This window comes from Ambystoma mexicanum, chromosome 4q, assembly GCF_040938575.1.
Source record: "Ambystoma mexicanum isolate Mex_15411 chromosome 4q, UKY_AmexF1_1, whole genome shotgun sequence".
NCBI classification, from domain to species: Eukaryota; Metazoa; Chordata; class Amphibia; order Caudata; family Ambystomatidae; genus Ambystoma; species Ambystoma mexicanum.
Window position 1 is genome coordinate 1,254,369,731 of NC_090928.1, and position 19,054 is coordinate 1,254,388,784.

Sequence of the window (19,054 nt, forward strand, 5' to 3'; positions counted from 1 at the left end):
TGTAGTTGTCGTGCCATTTTGGTCCGAAAATTGTTTACAATCCGGATAAGCATATTGGCACTGGTTGCAATTGCCACATTTGTAAAATCCCACTTGATGCTGTAGCCATGTTGTGGGCCTCGCAACACTTGGGAGATCAAAAAATGAAGTGCTCAATCTATTCCGAAGGGTATTTGCTTTGGTGAATGTACATTTGGGCCTCTCAGAAATGAATGGTGTTAGATCTGAATCCAGATGTAGAAGATGCCAATGTTTAGAGGCCAATTTAAAGAAGGTCGATGAGTCTCTTGTTATTTGACCATGTGGACACACGGTGTGTCACATCATTCCGCATGCACATTTATGGACCTTGTTGAGAGATGTTCTCTGATACTTATGGCCATTGTATTTTCACTAATTGGGCATTTCATATTTTTCATTTTCCATTTGTCTTGGCCATGGACTATTCTCATTCTCCGTACCTGCATCAACAAACCATTGCATATTGGTATGACTTTGTCTTACATCGCTTGTGCTTTTCTTCTGATGTGATGCTTCTGGGAATATTCTTTTGATATGTGATTGTGCAATTTCTTTGAACCAACGGCATTTATCTTTCTGTTTGAACGCATTGTTATGTTGATATTTATTTTCCTACCAATGTACAGCCTTGATAACGACCGGATTTGTCGAAACACGTGTCGGCTGTTTATGACCAAATAAATTCTGCACACAAGCTCATGACCCTGTTCTACAGTTTGGACTTTCTTGAACATATTTTTCTTGGAACTGCGCATTGGGTTGACGTTCACTCCATAGTTTACTGTATTAGGGATCAGTTGGTGTGTGTGCGCGTATGTGGAGGGATGTATCTGTGTGCATGAGCATGTGTGGAGGGACCAGTGTTTTTGTGTCTGTGTGTGTGTCCATATGTGTGAGTGGGATCTGTGTGTGTTTGTGTGCATGCATATGTAGTAGGGATCAGTTGGTGTGTGTGTGCATTTGTGGAGGGATGTATCTGTATCCATGAGCATGTGCGGAGGGACCAGTGTTTTTGTGTCTGTGTGTGTGTCCATATTGTAGGTGGGATCTGTGTGTCGGTGTGTGTGCATGCATATGTATTAGGGATCAGTTGGTGTGTGCGCGCATATGTGGAGGGATGTATCTGTGTGCATGAGCATGTGTGGCGGGACCAGTGTTTTTGTGTCTGTGTGTATGTCCATTTGTGTGGGTGGGATCTGTGTGTGTTTGTGTGCATGCATATGTATTAGGGATCAGTTGGTGTGTGTGCATATGTGGAAGGATGTATCTGTGTGCATGAACATATGTGGAGGGACCAGTGCTTTTTTGTCTGTGTGTATGATATGATATGATATGGCATTTGTAACGCTCCTATACACAAGTGTTTCAAGGCGCGACGAGGCAGGGAGGGGGGAACAAGGGGAAGAAAGACAACGATCCTACTAGGCCAGGTGTCATTCAGATCACGGAAGGGTAGGGGGAAGGGAAAAGTGCAAGGGGAAGGGCAGGGGGGAAGTGCAGTACAGGGTAAGTAGAATAAAAATAAATAAATAAATAGGGCCAGCTGGTGGCAAGTGCAAGGTAAATGCAGACAAGTGCTGGGAAGGGGGGGGGGGGCTGTAGGGATACAGAGACAGTCCCGCAGTGCAGGGGTTGCCAGGGAGGCAGTGCAAGTGGAGAGTGGCTGGGCCAGGGACCGTGGTCGGAAATGGACATATGTGGGACGGATTGGTGTGTATGTGTGTGCATGCATATGTATTAGGGATCAGTTGGTGTGTGTGCGCGTATGTGGAGGGATGTATCTGTATGCATGAGAATTTGTGGAGGGACCAGTGTTTTTGTGTGTGTGCGCGTATGTGGGATGGACTGGTGTGTGTGTGTCGGTATGTGGCAGTGTCTCTGATTCTCCTTTTCCTTCTTCTGGTAGGCTTTGATGAGGAAGATTTCTTCCATGCGGCCGGACGCCCACCGGAGGCCACCCCTTCTCCCACCATAGGGTAAGTCTTCTCTCTGGAGGCGCGTCTGTTTGGTGGTGGCTTGTGCTGGTGGTGGACATGCCTGACGCTCTGAAGCTCTCTTGAGATGGTTGTCTCCAGTGCCCTGGAAGCAGTGGGCCTGACCCACAAGTCTGCTTTATCATGGGCAGTGTGGGGGGGGGCAGGCCTTTCTTGGGAGCTTGGCTGCTCCATTCTGAGTACCGGTGACCGTGCTGCCAGGTATCTGAGCCCTAGTCTTAACCTGCATCCCTGCACTGAGCTGCTGTGGCACTGATCAACCGACACAGGAAAGGTGCCACAGTGGGCCTTCTACGACTGGCTACGATCACTGTGATTTGAGAAGCCCGGCTTTCTACCCACTGTGACGTCTGTGTGCCCGCCTGTGCAGAATGTTCCCTATATGAGGTCTGAACGGTTGTGCGCCCACTTGCTATTCTATAGAGATCGACTGGTGTGCGAATGGTCTGTCATGGCCACTCCCACACCCCATGCCGTGCTGGGCCCAGGTGAGCAGAAGAGTCTGCATTTCTGTCACATGCAAGAAGACAGGGCAGGGTGTGGCGTGTGGTAGGACCTGGGCCTGGCGGGCTGCTCAAAGTTGGTGCTAGAGGGGGAAGCATGACTTGTTGAGGTGTGTGGAAAGTGGGACCTGGGTCTGCAACCGGTAACTTGAACTGCAACAAACTTCTCTCTGAACTTTGAACTTGCCGCTGATGTTTGCAGAGACTCCTGTTCCTTTAAGAATGGTTGAGAACGTGCAGTGGGGCCCACCTTGGTGAGGCGGGCGTGCGCCACATGGTGGAAGCCCATGGGCGTGGGTCCTGGGTACCCATTCTCTGGGGTGGGAGTGCACCCTTCCATAGGCACGTGTACTTTACGCTGGCAGCGGTGGTTACTGAACACTGGGTGGCCAAATGCAGCACTCCCGCACCGCTGGAAATGTGATCCTCAACATCTGGAAATCTCAAACCACCATGCCCCCACCCTCACTATCAAGGAGGACATGCTGGAAGTCCCTTCCCGCGACCCTCGCCCCGTGCCCTGGGAGTTCTGAGTTTCTGCTCCTTCAGGGGGAGCACACCGGTCGAGGCTGACTCTTTCCAGAACCTCTCTGGCATGGATGAAACCACTTGAACAGGCGACGGCTTTATGAATTTATTTATAGGCAATAAAGAATAAGTAGAACCAGGAAAAGAGCTATGTGCTTGCAGGGTACTTGGACACAATGCCCTCCCCTTCAAATCACCTAGAATAGGGGCACCCTCCTTCTCCGTCCAAGCTCCCTCAATCTGGAACTCCATTCCCCTTAGCATTTGATGCATATAGCATCCAAATCAGCCCTGCCCTTTCCGGGTTAGTCAACCACCTTTTTAGGTAGGCCGGTGCAGCAACAAACCTCCATGAAATGACCCAGTGACAGCAAGAATGACCTCCAGCTGACCACAGGGCAGAATCCACGCCACGTCTACGAAACCAAGAAGCCAGCCGGAACACACGGTTACGTATAACACTCCATGCTAATGCAAGATAGCCGAAGGCACAGCCACCCACCCACACGCATCTGCATGCAATCATGCACCATTTTCAAAACACATCGCTCAACACCTCTGCCAATAGAATGCAGCTATCCCCACGACAAACATTCTGCCTAGTTGGATACATAATGAGTCTCCTGCTCTCACATACTCGCCAGACGATCTTGAGGCACCCATCCACATGCCAGCTTGAGAAGGGGTAGCTAGTAGGGACTTGGCCACCCCTACTCACCTTCGCATTGGCTGAAATGCATACACGCATTCTAAATTCCTCTGACACATTTTCCCAAACCCTGGACTTCGTTCCCCTGAGTGCCCTCGCCTACAGTGCTTTGAGACCATACCAATGGGAAAGGCGCTATACAAATGACAAATTACATTACATTGCAAAATGCACTCTGCACTGCTCCACTCTGATTCATGGAACAGTTCAAAGTGTAATTTTGCTGTGTAAAGTGACTTTGCATCGTAAAAAGTACTTTGCACCATGCAAAATATTCCATGTATCAGGCCCTGTGAGTCTGCAAGTAGTGAACCGTGGACGCCAAAGAAGGATGAGGAGCAACAGGAAGCTCCCAGAGAGGGATGGCCTGGTGGCCCACCATAGATTAAGCAGCCAACCACCATGTGTGATGGTGGGCAAGTCACGTGGTCAAATTGTGACCCTGGGAGCATGGGCGGTGCCAGGCTAGGGCTTGGGAGGGCTAATGCATTGAGGCAGCAGGCCTTACTCTCCTCTTGATGCCCAGCTCGGGCTCAGAAGGCAAGAAGCTGTCACATTTCTCACCTCGAAGAGTGGTGTATTTACTTACAGTAAAACTTTCAAAGTAAGTAAATACGCGGCTCTCCGAGGGGAGAGAACAGTCATTAGCGTGACTGTGGGCAGCAGCAAACGTAGAGGCAGGGGACAAAAGCCTGCCCAGGTGATATCAGTAGACCCCCTCCTTGCCCCCACCCCCCCCAATGTTGAAGCTAAAGGCTTAACCGCTGGGCTGATCTTTTACCTGGCACATGCCTTTCAATAATTAGCCTTAACTAAAACAAAACGTTTGTGTGTGTGTGTGTTTGTGTGCGAGGAATATATAGTGTGTAAGTGGGCATATGTATGTATGCAAGGGGGTGTCTGTACGTGCACGCATATGAATGAATGCAGTGTGAATGGTGTACATGGGTGCGACTGTGCGTGTGAATGTGTATGAATTTGTGGGTGTGTGTGTGAGAGTGTGGGTGTGTGTGTGCGTGCGTGCGTCTATGCGTGTGTGTGTGTGTGTATGTGTATCTGTGAGTGTCTGTTTGAGGCTGGGGCCCAGGGAGGGGCAATGGATCATGAACATTGTTTGACTGGAGCATGGCATGTTTTACTGGGGTTTTTGGGCAAAGCAAAGGCAACTTGGGTGTTATAATGTGATGTTGGGGTGGGGGGAGGTTACTACAGTGGGGCCGACTGGGCCCTACTATGGACATGGAATGTTGTACTTGCATTAAGGGCAAAGCCAATATGATGAGTGTTCTTACATGAGGGAGAACATGCTTCCTGTCTGTGGCTTTTACTGGTGTTAATGGCAAAGGCAACATACGTGTTCTTACATGGTGGGGTGGAGCGACATTTATGCAGCCCACAAGGCAATGTGTTCTTACTGTGGCATCAGTTATTTCACTGGCATTACAGGGTAAATACCTGAGTGTTCTTATATGGGATGATTTGTGTGATAATATGTTTTTTAAATGGTGCTTTCACCAAATTATGGTACAGACAACATATTTACATACAATTATCACCCAACCGGAATTGGCACTCATTTATCGACCTCAATCAGGATTTGAACCTGCAAACCACACTCGGATCGCGACAGCGAGGGGCTGCCCCGCTGAACTATCTTACCGACTAGTGTAGAGGATTCAATTCAACACTACAGCTAAGTCAATGCCTAGTCTAGGATACTGAATGGAAACCCTTATTAAGATATCTTTATGTCCAGTTCATGCGTTCTGGATGACTACCCCTATATAACACCCCTCTCTTGGAATCCCCCTGACCCCACTGAGCCAAGAAGTAGTTCTGTTTTGCAAGTTTAAAAGGCTTATTTGATAATTTAAACAATAGATATATATATCACACTTTATAATAAATTAATAATTGAATATCGCACTGAATCTGAGCAGTAATCAATAATGGATAGTCTGGCACTAGCACACTTGTAAATAGGAACAGAAGAATAAGGTGGTAGAGAATGCTTTATATAAGTTCAGATGGATGTAATGTTGAATGAAAATGCAATAGAGAAAATACTCAATATGATTTCAACAAAACAATGTAATCACTTTTTCTGGCAATCCCCTCCCCCCTTTATGCAATGCAAGGAAATGGAAGGAAAGCACACAGTTCTCAGAAATGCAATCAAATGTCATTCAGTTCACCCCACCAAGCTTAGACCACAGAAGTTGGAAACACAGGCCCAAGATGCTTTTATATGTGCTGGCAATGAAGTGAAAAATATGCTAAAATGCTTTTAATTCCCTCTAAAGGTTCGGGGTGAGTGGTATCTAGTTAATATTAGTCCAGGCTCACTCTAGCAATGATTCAGGGATGGTTCTTAAGAGGCAAACAAATTTTTAGCAAGGAAAGCAAGGAAACTGTTGTTTTCACACGTGGAGAAATTTGCAAATCGCGGCAAATTCGCGAGTGCGTTTTTCGCGATTGCGGCAAAAGTGTATATAATAGGACTGCGGTGCTAGGTTCGTTGAAAAGCCACGATTCCCAGCTTTCAGAGGAAAGTTACTGCAAGTCTCTAAGACAAACGGTCACGGAGATATGAGCAATATGGTAAAGGTCGTTTTTCAGATTTGAAATTTTAAAGTTCAAAAAGACAAGTGACAGCTAGCAACTAGAAAATGACAGGTGACAGCTTTGCGAATGACAGGTGACAGTTAGGAGGCAGTTCTACTTAGATTAAAATAGATTGAATTATATCATTTTAACTAAGAGATTGGTTCTGCACAGTTCTGCTAGGTACTCACACTATATTCTTGAATTAGAATGGGCCTCGCCACGGATCTGGTCAGGTTTTAGACTGGACTCTGGTCTGGTCTCGGCACTTCACAGTGATCTGGGTCAGCTCTCTGGTTCTGCTAACAGCGGTCTGGGTCAGCTCTGCGCTGCTGGTCTAGCCTCCCTGGATTCTGGAGATTGATGGATTTGAAGTCTGGATCTCTGGATGTTGTATGGTCCGGCAGCATGCTTCGCAGCAAATGGAATTGAATGTCCCTATCTGTCCTGACTGTCTGCTTTTATGTGTTTTGAAAATGGGTGTGTGTGCAGCATCACTAGCCACTACCCCTCTCCACTTGTCATTGGCCACTTCATCCTCTTCCCCTTGATTGGGGGAATGAAATGAAGTGTCATCATGATGAGGTCTGTTTATGGTACAGAGAACCCACCCCTGTCAAATTACACACAATCTATATTTTGACCCAAAAGACATATTTGCACAGGTACACATTTGTTTAAAATTATATGCACCCATCACATATCACAGGAGGTATACCCTGTCCAAATCTGCTCTTCCTGGGAGCTTGCATTGAGAAATGGCAACATATTTCACTTTTTGGTCAAGTTACCAATATCAGATTCTTACTCAAATTTACCCAAATGTGTGCAAGGCATGCAGGCATTAATTGATGAAGTATCAGACTTTTAACATGCATACATTTTAAGTAATACCCTCTTAACTGCTAGCTTGCCCCCAGATCATGATCAAGGTTGAATTTCTGGTTTTTCCAGTTCTGCCAAGCCAGCTTGCTCTCACAGGCAGTGCTCCTCCCCTTTCCTTCCAGGAGGAAGCCACTTTTTACGGCCCCATAATAAAACATTTGCCTGAGTCAGGACAGGGCTTTGTTCAATTTCCTGCAGAGCCCAGGTAATTCAATCAGGGAAGTGTCATATCCCTTTTGGTGGGAGCAGCAAAAGGGCAGCTAGGCCTGGGAACACAGCTGTTGTGCAAGTCTCATCTCCTGTCGGGGGTAGCTGGTGGGCAGAATTCAGTTCCTTAAGCCAGGCCCCAACTAATGTCACTTTTAGTTACCCAGTTTTCTGCATTCAAATAAAATTAACCATTTTTACATATGCAGCTAGAATGCTGATTCTAAGTTTAAAACTATGACATTAAAACAATTGCAACCTATGTGACACTCAAAAGTAGGTCACTCATTTCTTTTAAACATTTAGATTTTTTAGTGTCTTTCAGTCCAAATTTACTTAAACTGCTGAAATCCACAGCTCAGCCAGTCTTGTATAAACCTTCAAGTCACTTCAGAATATAACTTTACATTGGATCCACCTCTCAGTAAGTCTTTCTTTGGCCTGCTTTGGGTTCATTTATTCAGTTTTACACAAAGTCTGGTGTTGTTTTAAAACGCCGGCTTTCTGATAGTGGTGAGTACTGGTAATGCACCCATTTTTGGGATTTAAGAAAATGAATTCCCCACAATTCTAGGTTGCTTTTGGCAATCAGCATTGCCATTCCCAATGGTTTCAGACTACTGTGTGGGTAGTCCAATGGTGGTTTTAGGCAGTGCCCTTCTGTGCCCATAACATCGGCAAAATGGGTGGCAGCCTATTCTTCATGCACTTCCCTGGGCATTTTCTGGGAATCTCTGGCCATCATGATGTTTTCCATGTCAGTACTGCACAGTTTTGAGGTAGGGCTTGGATGCGTGGATAAAAACATCCCACAAGCCCCCCTCTTGCGATGGCCATTCTGTTTCACTGATGGGACTCGCAAGACCTGGGATGTTTCCTCATCTTCTTCCAATAGATGGCACAGTTCAGCATCTTTTCCTCCATCCGGTCGGATCGATCGGTTCTCCTCGCCGGTCCTGATGGGAGTATTGGGCGATACACTGGGCCCCTTGCGTCTCTGCTCCCGGTCTCCGGATCGTCCTCCTTGGCCCGTCTCCAGGTTTTCTTTCTCCTAGGACGACAAAGGAAGAGCGGCAATACCTATTCATGGACATTTCTCCCCCACCATTGATATAGTGGGGTGGCATATAAATTTATAGTCAAAACATATGAACATGCACATTTCTTTTTGCATTCAAAAACGAAAACACCCACATTGAGAAACTCAGAATTTGATAGGCGATATGTAGGATATTTTAAGTTAGAACTGAATTAATCTGAGACAGTACCCTCTAGGATTCCAGAGGATTCCTCCAGTTGTTGCAGAGTGTGCCTGGGATGGCAACACTTCAACTGGTTTATGTGGACCCACTTGTCTTCCCCCTCTGCCAAACCGCCTTTGGGGATGCGGATCTTGTAGGCCACAGGGGAGATTTTGTCTATAATCTCAAAGGGTCCCTTCAATGTAGGCAAATATTTTCGCTGTTTGGCCTGGTTCCTTTGGAAATTGTATAGATAGACCCGGTCCCCCACCTGATATTCCTTCCTGGAAGTCTTCAGGTCATAGTGGGTCTTCATGCTATCAGCTGATCTTTCTAGATTCCACTGAGCATAAGCAAAAGCATGTTGAAGGTGTTTCCTTAAATTCTCCACATACTCATGAGTTGTGGAGGCATTTATCAGTGTCTGCTCTTGGGTCCTGTAGAGCAAATGCTGAGGAAGCACCATCTTGCGCCCAGTCATCAACTCAAATGGTGACATTTTGGTTGCAGATGAAGGGGTAGATCTGATGGCCATTAGGACCAGAGGTAATCGGATATCCCAACTTGGCCCAGAATCTGCCACAAACTTCTTTAATATGCTCACAATGGTTCGGTTATATCTCTCTACTGCCCCAGAAGAAGCTGGCCGGTAAGCAATATGCAACTTCCTTTTGACCCCCAGTATCTCCCACATCTTTGTCATCACTTCACTGGTGAAGTGGCTACTCCTGTCTGACTCAATCCTTTGAGGTAGACCGAAACGGGAAAAGATGTGGCTAATCATCAGGGCAGCTGCAGTTTCTGCCTTGCAATTTGGGGCTGGGAGACATTCCACCCACTTGGTAAACAAGCATGTCACAGTCAACATGTACTTATTCCCCCTAGCAGAGCGAATCACGGGGCCTACAAAGTCGATTTGTAAATCTGACCATGGCAGTGTCATCCCCCTCTTTTGGAGAGGCGCACGGTGCGTGAGGGATGATGGCTGAAATTGTGCACACACAAGACACCCCTTCAAGTATTGGTCGAGGTCCTGCCCCATGTGTGGCCAGTATGCAACCTCTCTTAAGATTTCCAATGTTGTGTGAAACCCCCTATGACCGGCGGTGGCCGCATCATGGGCGTGACTTAACATCAGGCTTCGGAATGAGGTAGGAACCACCCACTGATCGTGGCCAGCTTTGGATTTCCTTACCAGCAAACCGTCTTGGATTCGGAACATTTTTTGGACATTTCATCAACACTCTTAGGTCCTCTTTCCCAATATAATCGGTATCCGTCAGGGGAAAGTTCTCAGGGTCCTCAAGGTGTTGGTAAAACTTACCAATAATTGGATCCCCCTTCTGAGCGGTAATCAAATCAGCATCAGGGGTCTCCTTACTCCATTGGGCAATTGAAAGGTCGTTGTGAGCATTTGTCTGGGACCTAGTGATAGCAGTGACCTGGATTTCCCCCAACAGGGACTCAATCTCAATTAGATCCCCTTGGATGGGCCCGGTTTTGGCCAGCTGATCAGCTAAGTCATTTCCAGTTTTGTCTGGTCCCTCTACTTTGGAATGACCCTTGATCTTTTTCCAATAGATGGTCATCTCTTTCGAGGTGACCAGATCATCAATGTTTTGGATCAACTTCCCATGTTTCAAGGGTTTGTTATTAGCACATAACCTGCCTCTGGTTTTCCAATTAACCAGGTGCTCCACGAACCCGTTCCGTACATAATCCGAATCTGTGATTATGACCAGTTCGTGGAGTTGATGCTGGACAGCAGTGAGGATGGCCTGATGCACAGCCATCAATTCTGCCACCTGACTACTTCAGGGACCAATTTTGTATCCAGCGGAGGGTTCTGGGGACTCATTCACCCATGCATTCCCTACGCCGGCCACCAGTTCTTTCTCCCCGTTGTTGTCAACATGGTACGAGCATCCATCCGCATAGACAGTGGGCATTCCCTCACACTTGTCTTCTTCAAAGACTTTGTGTGGGGAATTAAGGTATGCCTCTGTGTTGTCCTTTATCTTTAGACTTTTGTCCTCGAGACAGTTTTCTCTGACACAATCATGCAAGTCAGCCAGACCTTGCGCGAGGGGACTCTTCTTGTTTTGGCCATATCTGACCTCCACAGGAAAGCCTTGCATTGACAGAATCCAGGAAGTAATTCGGGAATTACTCACATTTCCGGCCCGGATTCTGTCACTTTGGAGATATTGCAGAGGCTGATGTGGAGTCTCCACTATGATGTGTTCCCCCTGGATAAACGGGCGGTAATTCTTCAATGCCCACACCGTTGCCAGGAGTGCCTTCTCACAATCGTTGAATTTTTCCTCCACAGAGGATAAAGTTTTGCTCGCATAGGAGATTACTTTATTGACCTTGTCATGCTTTTGGTATAATACTGCCGTCAAGCACGTATTAGAGAACCCCGTCTCCAGGAAGAACTCCTTGTTTCTGACAGGGTAAGCTAGGCAAGGCGCTTGTGAGAGGCTTCTCTTGAGTTGTTTTACTGCCTCGGCTTGTTCTGGACCCCATTCTCACTTGACCCCCCCCCCTTCAAGAGATGAATCAGGGGTCTGGTGATCTCTGCGTAGCCCTCAATGAACTTTCTGCTGTAATTAGTCAGTCCAAGGAGGCTCCTTAGTTCCCGCAGAGTTGTGGGGTCTTTCAGTTTCTGAAGTGCTTCCACTTTCTTTTCCTGGGGACAGAGACCCTGAGGAGTAATCTCATTCCCCAAGAAATTAACACGGGTTCTACACCACTGTGCTTTCTGAAAGGAAAGTTTTGCTCCGGCGGCCCTCAACTGGGTCAGAACATAACGGATCTCCGCTATGTGTTCCTCCACAGATGAACTTTTGATGAGGACATCATCTACATAAGCCAGGTTACCCCTCGCACCCAGGTCGGGCATGGCCTTATGTAGGAAAATGTTGAATTCATTGCCGGAGTTGAGGTATCCGAAGGGAGTCCGGGTCCATGTATACTGCTGGCCCCCAAAGGTAAAAGCCAGTTTGTATTGGTCCTCCCTGCTGACAGGCACGGTCCAGTATCCATTGGTCAGGTCTATTGCAGTGAATACCTGTGACCCCTGAATCTGGGCCAGCCCCTGGTCAATGTAGGGAAGAGGCCATCGGGAAGTATGGACCCGTTTGTTGAGCTCCCTGAGGTCGGCGCAGAGTCTCCACTGGCCGTTTGGCTTCAATATTCCCAGCACCGGATTATTGAAGGTGCTGTGGACTGGACGGATTATTCCCCGGGACTCAAGGTTCTTAATTATTTCAGTAAGGGACTCCATTGATGCGAGAGGCAAGCGATATTGCTTCACAAACACCGGAGTCATGCCAGGGTCCGTGGGGATTGTTGTTGTGTGGATGTCAGTGCGACCACAGTCATATGAGTCTACCGCAAAGAGATCTTGGAAATCCAAGAAAACTTGTTTCAGCTTTTGCTTTTGTTCCAGAGTCACACATGCATCCGCTAGGTTGACTCTCTCTTCCACCATCTGCCTGAAGCCTGGAAAGACTTCTGGTTTGGCTATCTCAGCGGCCTCCTCCAGCTGGGTGGAGAAGTCCCTGGTCAGAGTGCTGATTTGGACTGGAGGCTTCAGGTGGGAAAGGCAGCCCTCATGGACCTGGAAAATCACCTCATCCCTCCTGAAGTCACAAGTCACGTCTTCCTTACCATAAGGGCAAGAAGTGTACACCAGGAAGTTCCCCCCATGTCGGGTAAAAATCCTGTCTGGTGTTGTATTGTCCTCACTGTCACTGTCAAAACAGTCCTTGGGGATTGGTCCTAACAGTTCATTACCTAAATCTATGGAAAAATGTCGGTCATCAACCGCCATTCCAATAATGGTGCCTGCGGCTAGAGTAATACTCTTCAAGTCGCTGTTATCCACCTCTATTAGAATGGTGTCATGTTCTATGTTGACTAATGGTGTTGGGTTTACCCCTAACCCTTGCTGTTGGAGAGAAGCATTTAGATGTATGTAAGCATCAGGGTTTTGCAAATATTGTCCTCTTTTAACTTTCACTTCCAGGGAGAATTGTCGGGTCCTTTCTGGGATGGTGACTTCCTCTTTGATCTGAATTTCAACTGCATAAGGTAGCAATTGAGCTGACCTAAATGCTTTTTCTGGATCATCAAAGCCCATGGGATGATCCGCTAATCGGGACCAAGCTTTGAAGTTTATTAGGTCCAAACTAATGGCAAAGCGATTGAGAATGTCACTGCCTAAGTAAAAGGCGGCAGGGACGTCTCGCACGACCCAACAATTGTGGACTATGCTCTTGTTGCCAATGGAGATTTTGAGCATACACCTGCTTGGCAGGAGATGTTTGGAATTAGGTGCTTCCAGGTCCATTCCCCATTTGTCTATCAGTTTGAAGGTGGGAATGGCTGGATCTTTTGGGAGTTGGCGAAACATGGCTTCGCTGATGAAGCTCTTACCATTGTTCACGCACACTCGAGCGAGAACAGAGTCCTTCCCATCATTTAACTGAACAGGGATGAACAACTGCTCTCCAATTTGCTGAATATCAGCCAGGCTCTGAGCTGATTTCACATCTTTCTGGACTATAGGAGTGGGAGTTTCTGATTATGGATTGGTAAAGAATTTCAGGGTGTTTCCTTCCAGTGTGGAATACCACCTTAAACTGGAAGGAAGGTTGATTTTCAGAAATAGAGAGGACCCTCCATCACCAGTCTGTTGTCCTACTGCTATTACTGTCACGTCTGGAATTTGGCTATTCTGGAAGTGAAATTCTACTTGGTCAGATTTTTGTTCAACCATGTGGCCGGTGCCGTTTAAACTAACATGGTTGACACTCTGTTTTAATTTTATTGGTCGGCTAGTCTGGGTCCAGAGGACCTTGTTTACGCAATCTATTAGGGGTGACAACCTTCTCAGGAGGTCATTCCCTAGTAAACAAGGGGTGCCCTCTGGAGTCACAACTATGACCGGGTGTTTCAACTTGTGTCGCCCGATCTTAATGTCCAAGTCTGCAGTCCCCTCAACGGGAATTTCCTTCCCGTAAAAGTTCTGCAGTTGTCCAGGAAGAGAGGTGAGAGGAATTTGGTAATTCTCTCCCCTTCCTGCATTCAGTTCATCAAAGGCCCTTCTGGACAGAAGGGTAGCTTGAGATCCAGTGTCCACTAGTGCCAAAATTGTACCCTGCCCCTGTACTTGTACCGGGGCATAGTATCTTCCCTCCTTCTCCTCAAGGGGGCACAGATAATGCACATTTTTGGACAACTGGTGGGCTAACTTTCTGGTTTTGGACATCGCTAGCGAAGAGATTTGGGCAGAATTCTGTGGAGAGCCTTGGGAATCTGAAAGAAAAAATTGGCAACTGGAGATCAGAGCCATTGTGGGTTCCCCTGGCTCCGGTTCCGGGCCGCCCCCCCCCTTTTTGGAGGCAGTCACCAGGATGGGTTTGAACCAGGGGATTTTGGCATTGTTGGTTCTGGGATAAGATAGTGGGCGGCGGTAGCTCAGTCTCCACATCTCCCCAGTCTATATTGGAATCTTTTGGGACCCATTTTTCCTTGGTAGGAGTTCCCCCATCTCTGAAGGAGAAGATCCTTTCCCCAGGATCCTCTGGGGATCCCTCTCCCTCAAATTGGAAGATCTGTACCTCCTCCTCAAACTGAGTCAGTTTGGGTCTTTTGTTTCTCCTACCCCCCTTCTGCTCCTTAGGAGGCAGACTTTCAGGGGCAAGAGATTTTGTTTCCGGTTCCTGGGTTTCCAGGGGCTGTTTACAAGTGAGGAAGGAAGCTTCCTCCAAGGTTTTACACCCCCCTTCCCTTTGTGCCTCCTCCCTGGGAACCAGTGAGTTATCGGGGTGCTGCCCCCGTCATTGTTCTGGAGCACCAGGTCCAGAGTTGGGTGCGTTCTGCGTCGGCATGCCGATCTGAAGGTTCTGCTGAGCCCTCAGTATGTGACCCAGATCCCGCGCCATGTTTCGAACCTGGCGCTCTAACTGGGAAACCCGCTCAGGCTGATACGGGGCCCTGTTTTCTCCCCTGGGCTGATCCCGGGAAGGGTAGCTATCCCTTCTTTGGTAGTACCCCTGGTTGGGAGGATTTCGATACCCCTCCACCCTTGGCCTCCCCTCTCCTGGATTCGATTGTCTGGGCTCAGGGAATTGGGGAAAGAAGGGTGGAGGATTTTGGGGCTGGAAGTTGGGTGGATACCTGGGGAAAAAGTTCTGCCCAGGATTTGGAGAATTTCTGCCCTCCGGTGGGAAGTTAGGAGGGAAGTTCCCTGGGTTAGGTGCTTGGCTGGATCCCCCCCCTTGGGCTGGAGGAGTCCACACGTAGCCCAGGATGGGTCGACTTCCCTTGTAACGGGGACTTACATAGTCAGGAGAGCGAGGGACCCCATTTGTGGGGCTGCCTCCTTGGCTCCCTGTCTGTGACTGGCCCGAGGATCTTCTGGGCCTAGCATTATTAGGTGCAGGTAGGTTTTTAGGCCCCCCCATCTCCAACTCTAAAACGGGGGTGACCTTTACCTCTGCCACCTTGGCAGCAGCAGGGGTGTTGTTGGCTTTGGGGTTTTTGGGCGCATTATTTTTATTTTCTATTGGCTTCTGCACCTCATAGATCCGGGTCGCCTGTTCAATGACCCAGTCTAAAGATCTTTTCTCGTGAAAATCCCTCACGAGCTGGGTCATTATATATTTGGGCAAGGCATGGAAAAATGTATTGACGAATTCTCTGCTGTCTGTGCGCACCCTCCTGGTGGTCTGCGCAAAAGCACGCGTTAACTCCTGCACAAATTCTTGTGGGGCCTGATCCTCCCCACATTGTAAATTGTAGGCTGCCTTGCGAGCCTCTTGAGGATTTCTATGAGTAGAAAAATGTTTCAAGATGGCCGCATTATAGGCGGACCATCTTAAATGATTTTGGTCCTCCAGCCCCGCAAAGAAACTGGAGTATTCCGGGGAGAAGGTCCACTTTACATATTGAATACAGCTTTGGCTGTCCGTCAAATGGAAAGTCTCCATCATTTGCTCAAACAACTCTAAGTGCTCCCAAACAGAATACTTGGCGTTCTTATGATAAGGCGTGATGACACTCCTGATTGCCTTAATCTGTTTCAATGGGTCCTTAAGCAAGGCCCTTTTTGCCTTATTGGCCTTTTTGGTTCGGGTAACCCTGGTCCATTCATCTTCTGACTCAGAGGCACTGCTCCCAGAGGTTCCCGTCTGTTCTTCCAGGTTTTCCCGGATTCTGCGAGCCTGGGAATGGCTGGCAGAATGTGGGGACCTGGTCTCCTGTGTCCTGTACCGCTCAGAGGAGTCTTCAGATCCCTCCTTGCTGCCAGGATTTGATGGGTATCCCCCCCACTGACCTAACTGGGCAGAGGTTTTCAGGATGCCCTTAATGGGCCTACTCTCCTGGGTTTCCCCATCAAATTGCACTGTGCTTGGGTGCCCATACCCGGATGCCCGCCCCTCCATTCCTGGGTGGTACTGGCCTATGAGCCCCATGCTTCTGGCTGGATAGTAATCTGCCATCCCTGTGGCCCTGTGCTCATGTGCGCCAGGGGACATGGGGGTGGCAGAGTCCAGGGACTGAGAGAAATAAAGGCCTCTGGTACTAGGGCTCCTGGGGTTATGCTCAGGAGTTTCTCTTTCCCAGCGAACCTCATCTCTATCCGCCCCTGCTCCCTGTTGCAATGCAAGAGCCTGTGCCTCCAGTTCCTCAGTTAAGGCCTTACTAGACTCTATCAGTCTCTCCTGCATCGCTACCTGTTGTTGGAGTCTATCATTGTGCTGGCAGAGAGCCTCATTCTCTCTCTGCGTTTCCTGATTGGTCCTGGAGCACTGGGCCAGTCTTTGCTGCAGGAGGGTTACCTCCTGAGCTGTGTCCCTATTGGCCTGCTCCTGTCTTGCCAGAGCCTCCTCCACCCTCCTGGTGTGCTCTAGAAAGTCCTGGTGTTCTTTTTGGAGGTCACCCAGTCCCTGGTGGGCCAGGTGATTTTCTTCCATTTCTCTCCTTAAGTGGCAGACTTCCTGGCCTAAGGTGTCCCTTTCCTGACCAAGAGCTTGAATTTGTGACGCCAGGTCGTCCCTTTGCCTTTGGAAGGCACCAGCTTTCTGGCGCTCCTGATCAAACTCTGCCTGGGTATCCAGGTCTTTCAGGATCAGTTTATTGCTCTCCTCTTTCTCTCTGTCTAGTTGGATTTGCAGGGTGGCTACCTGCTCTGTGCATGCCCTGTTGAAATTGATCTGTTGCTCCAGCTTTTTCTGGCTCTGCAGTAGGGAGTCCAAACTGTCTTGGCGTTCCTTCTGCAAAGCCAGAATTCTGGTATCCTGGTCTGTCTTTTCCTGTTGCAGTATATCCATGTCCTCTTTTATTTTAATGATATACTGCCTACTATCATTTTCTGACTCCTGGCTCCCCTGCAGCCTCTGCTCAGAAGAGACCAGGTCAGATTGGACCTTCTCTAACGCCATCTGTCGCTTGTTCGCCAGATCTTGGCTTTCCGTACATTTATCCTGCATGTCTCCCATATATAGGTACAGGTATGCCGCTATCCTAACCATCTTGTCTTGTTCATCCTTAGCTTTAGGAGCCATGTATAGTTCACTCAGGGCCACATGTAGGGGACCCTGATCTCCCCATATATCTGACCCTGTTTCAGTGACCTGTTGCGTGATGGCCTGCAACCAGACCATGCGGTCCTGGTGAGTCCACTCACCTCTCACAAATAACTTTTGTAAGAAGTGCTCTCTGGCTATTTTCATGTCTACTAAGGTCGTCATTCTAGAGATTGGTCTCTGTCCTGACTTACAGAAATTAGTATTTTATTTTTGCAAAACAGAACTTTTTCTTAGAGCGTTCCTTTGAGGAGTGCTTTACAGCGTAACACAGCGTGGTGATCCGACCGGATATGTGTATCTGGTCAGCTGGCACACTGTATTAATCTGCACAAGTGATAGATCTAACCCAAATGTCCCGGACGAGCCCCCAATTTGTAAGAGGATTCAATTCAACACTACAGCTAAGTCAATGCCTAGTCTGGGATACTGAATGGAAACCCTTATTAAGATATATTTATGTCCAGTTCATGCGTTCTGGATGACTACCCCTATATAACACCCCTCTCTTGGAATCCCCCTGACCCCACTGAGCCAAGAAGTAGTTCTGTTTTGCAAGTTTAAAAGGCTTATTTGATAATTTAAACAATAGATATATATATCACACTTTATAATAAATTAATAATTGAATATCGCACTGAATCTGAGCAGTAATCAATAATGGATAGTCTGGCACTAGCACACTTGTAAATAGGAACAGAAGAATAAGGTGGTAGAGAATGCTTTATATAAGTTCAGATGGATGTAATGTTGAATGAAAATGCAATACAGAAAATACTCAATATGATTTCAACAAAACAATGTAAGCACTTTTCTCTGGCAATCCCCTCCCCCCTTTATGCAATGCAAGGAAATGGAAGGAAAGCACACAGTTCTCAGAAATGCAATCAAATGTCATTCAGTTCACCCCAGCAAGCTTAGACTACAGAAGTTGGAAACACAGGCCCAAGATGCTTTTATATGTGCTGGCAATGAAGTGAAAAATATGCTAAAATGCTTTTAATTCCCTCTAAAGGTTCAGGGTGAGTGGTATCTAGTTAATATTAGTCCAGGCTCACTTTAGCAATGATTCAGGGATGGTTCTTAAGAGGCAAACGAATTTTTAGCAAGGAAAGCAAGGAAACTGTTGTTTTCACACGTGGAGAAATTTGCAAATCGCGGCAAATTCGCGAGTGCGTTTTTCGCGATTGCGGCAAAAGTGTATGGAATAGGAATGCAGTTCTAGGTTCGTTGAAAAGCCACGATTCCCAGCTTTCAGAGGAAAGTTACTGCAAGTCTCTAAGACAAACGGTCACGGAGATATGAGCGATATGGTAAAGGTCGTTTTTCAGATTTGAAATTTTAAAGTTCAAAAAGACAAGTGACAGCTAGCAACTAGAAAATGACAGGTGACAGCTTTGCGAATGACAGGTGACAGTTAGGAGGCAGTTCTACTTAGATTAAAATAGATTGAATTATATTATTTTAACTAAGAGATTGGTTCTGCACAGTTCTGCTAGGTACTCACACTATATTCTTGAATTAGAATGGGCCTCGCCACGGATCTGGTCAGGTTTTAGACTGGACTCTGGTCTGGTCTCGGCACTTCACAGTGATCTGGGTCAGCTCTCTGGTTCTGCTAACAGCGGTCTGGGTCAGCTCTGCGCTGCTGGTCTAGCCTCTCTGGATTCTGGAGATTGATGGATTTGAAGTCTGGATCTCTGGATGTTGTATGGTCCGGCAGCATGCTTCGCAGCAAATGGAATTGAATGTCCCTACCTGT

At 47.5% G+C, this 19,054-nt stretch overlaps 1 protein-coding gene across 2 annotated transcripts in view; it reads left to right on the forward strand.

The window, feature by feature from the left end:
• LOC138468335 (uncharacterized) overlaps positions 1-19,054 on the forward strand; it is a 419,279-nt gene that overhangs the window by 379,061 nt on the left and 21,164 nt on the right. For both annotated transcript variants that reach the window (XM_069608850.1, XM_069608851.1), the window contains one exon: positions 1,928-1,997. In XM_069608850.1, coding sequence (XP_069464951.1) covers positions 1,928-1,997 — 70 coding nt within the window. The remainder of the gene's footprint in view (positions 1-1,927; positions 1,998-19,054) is intronic.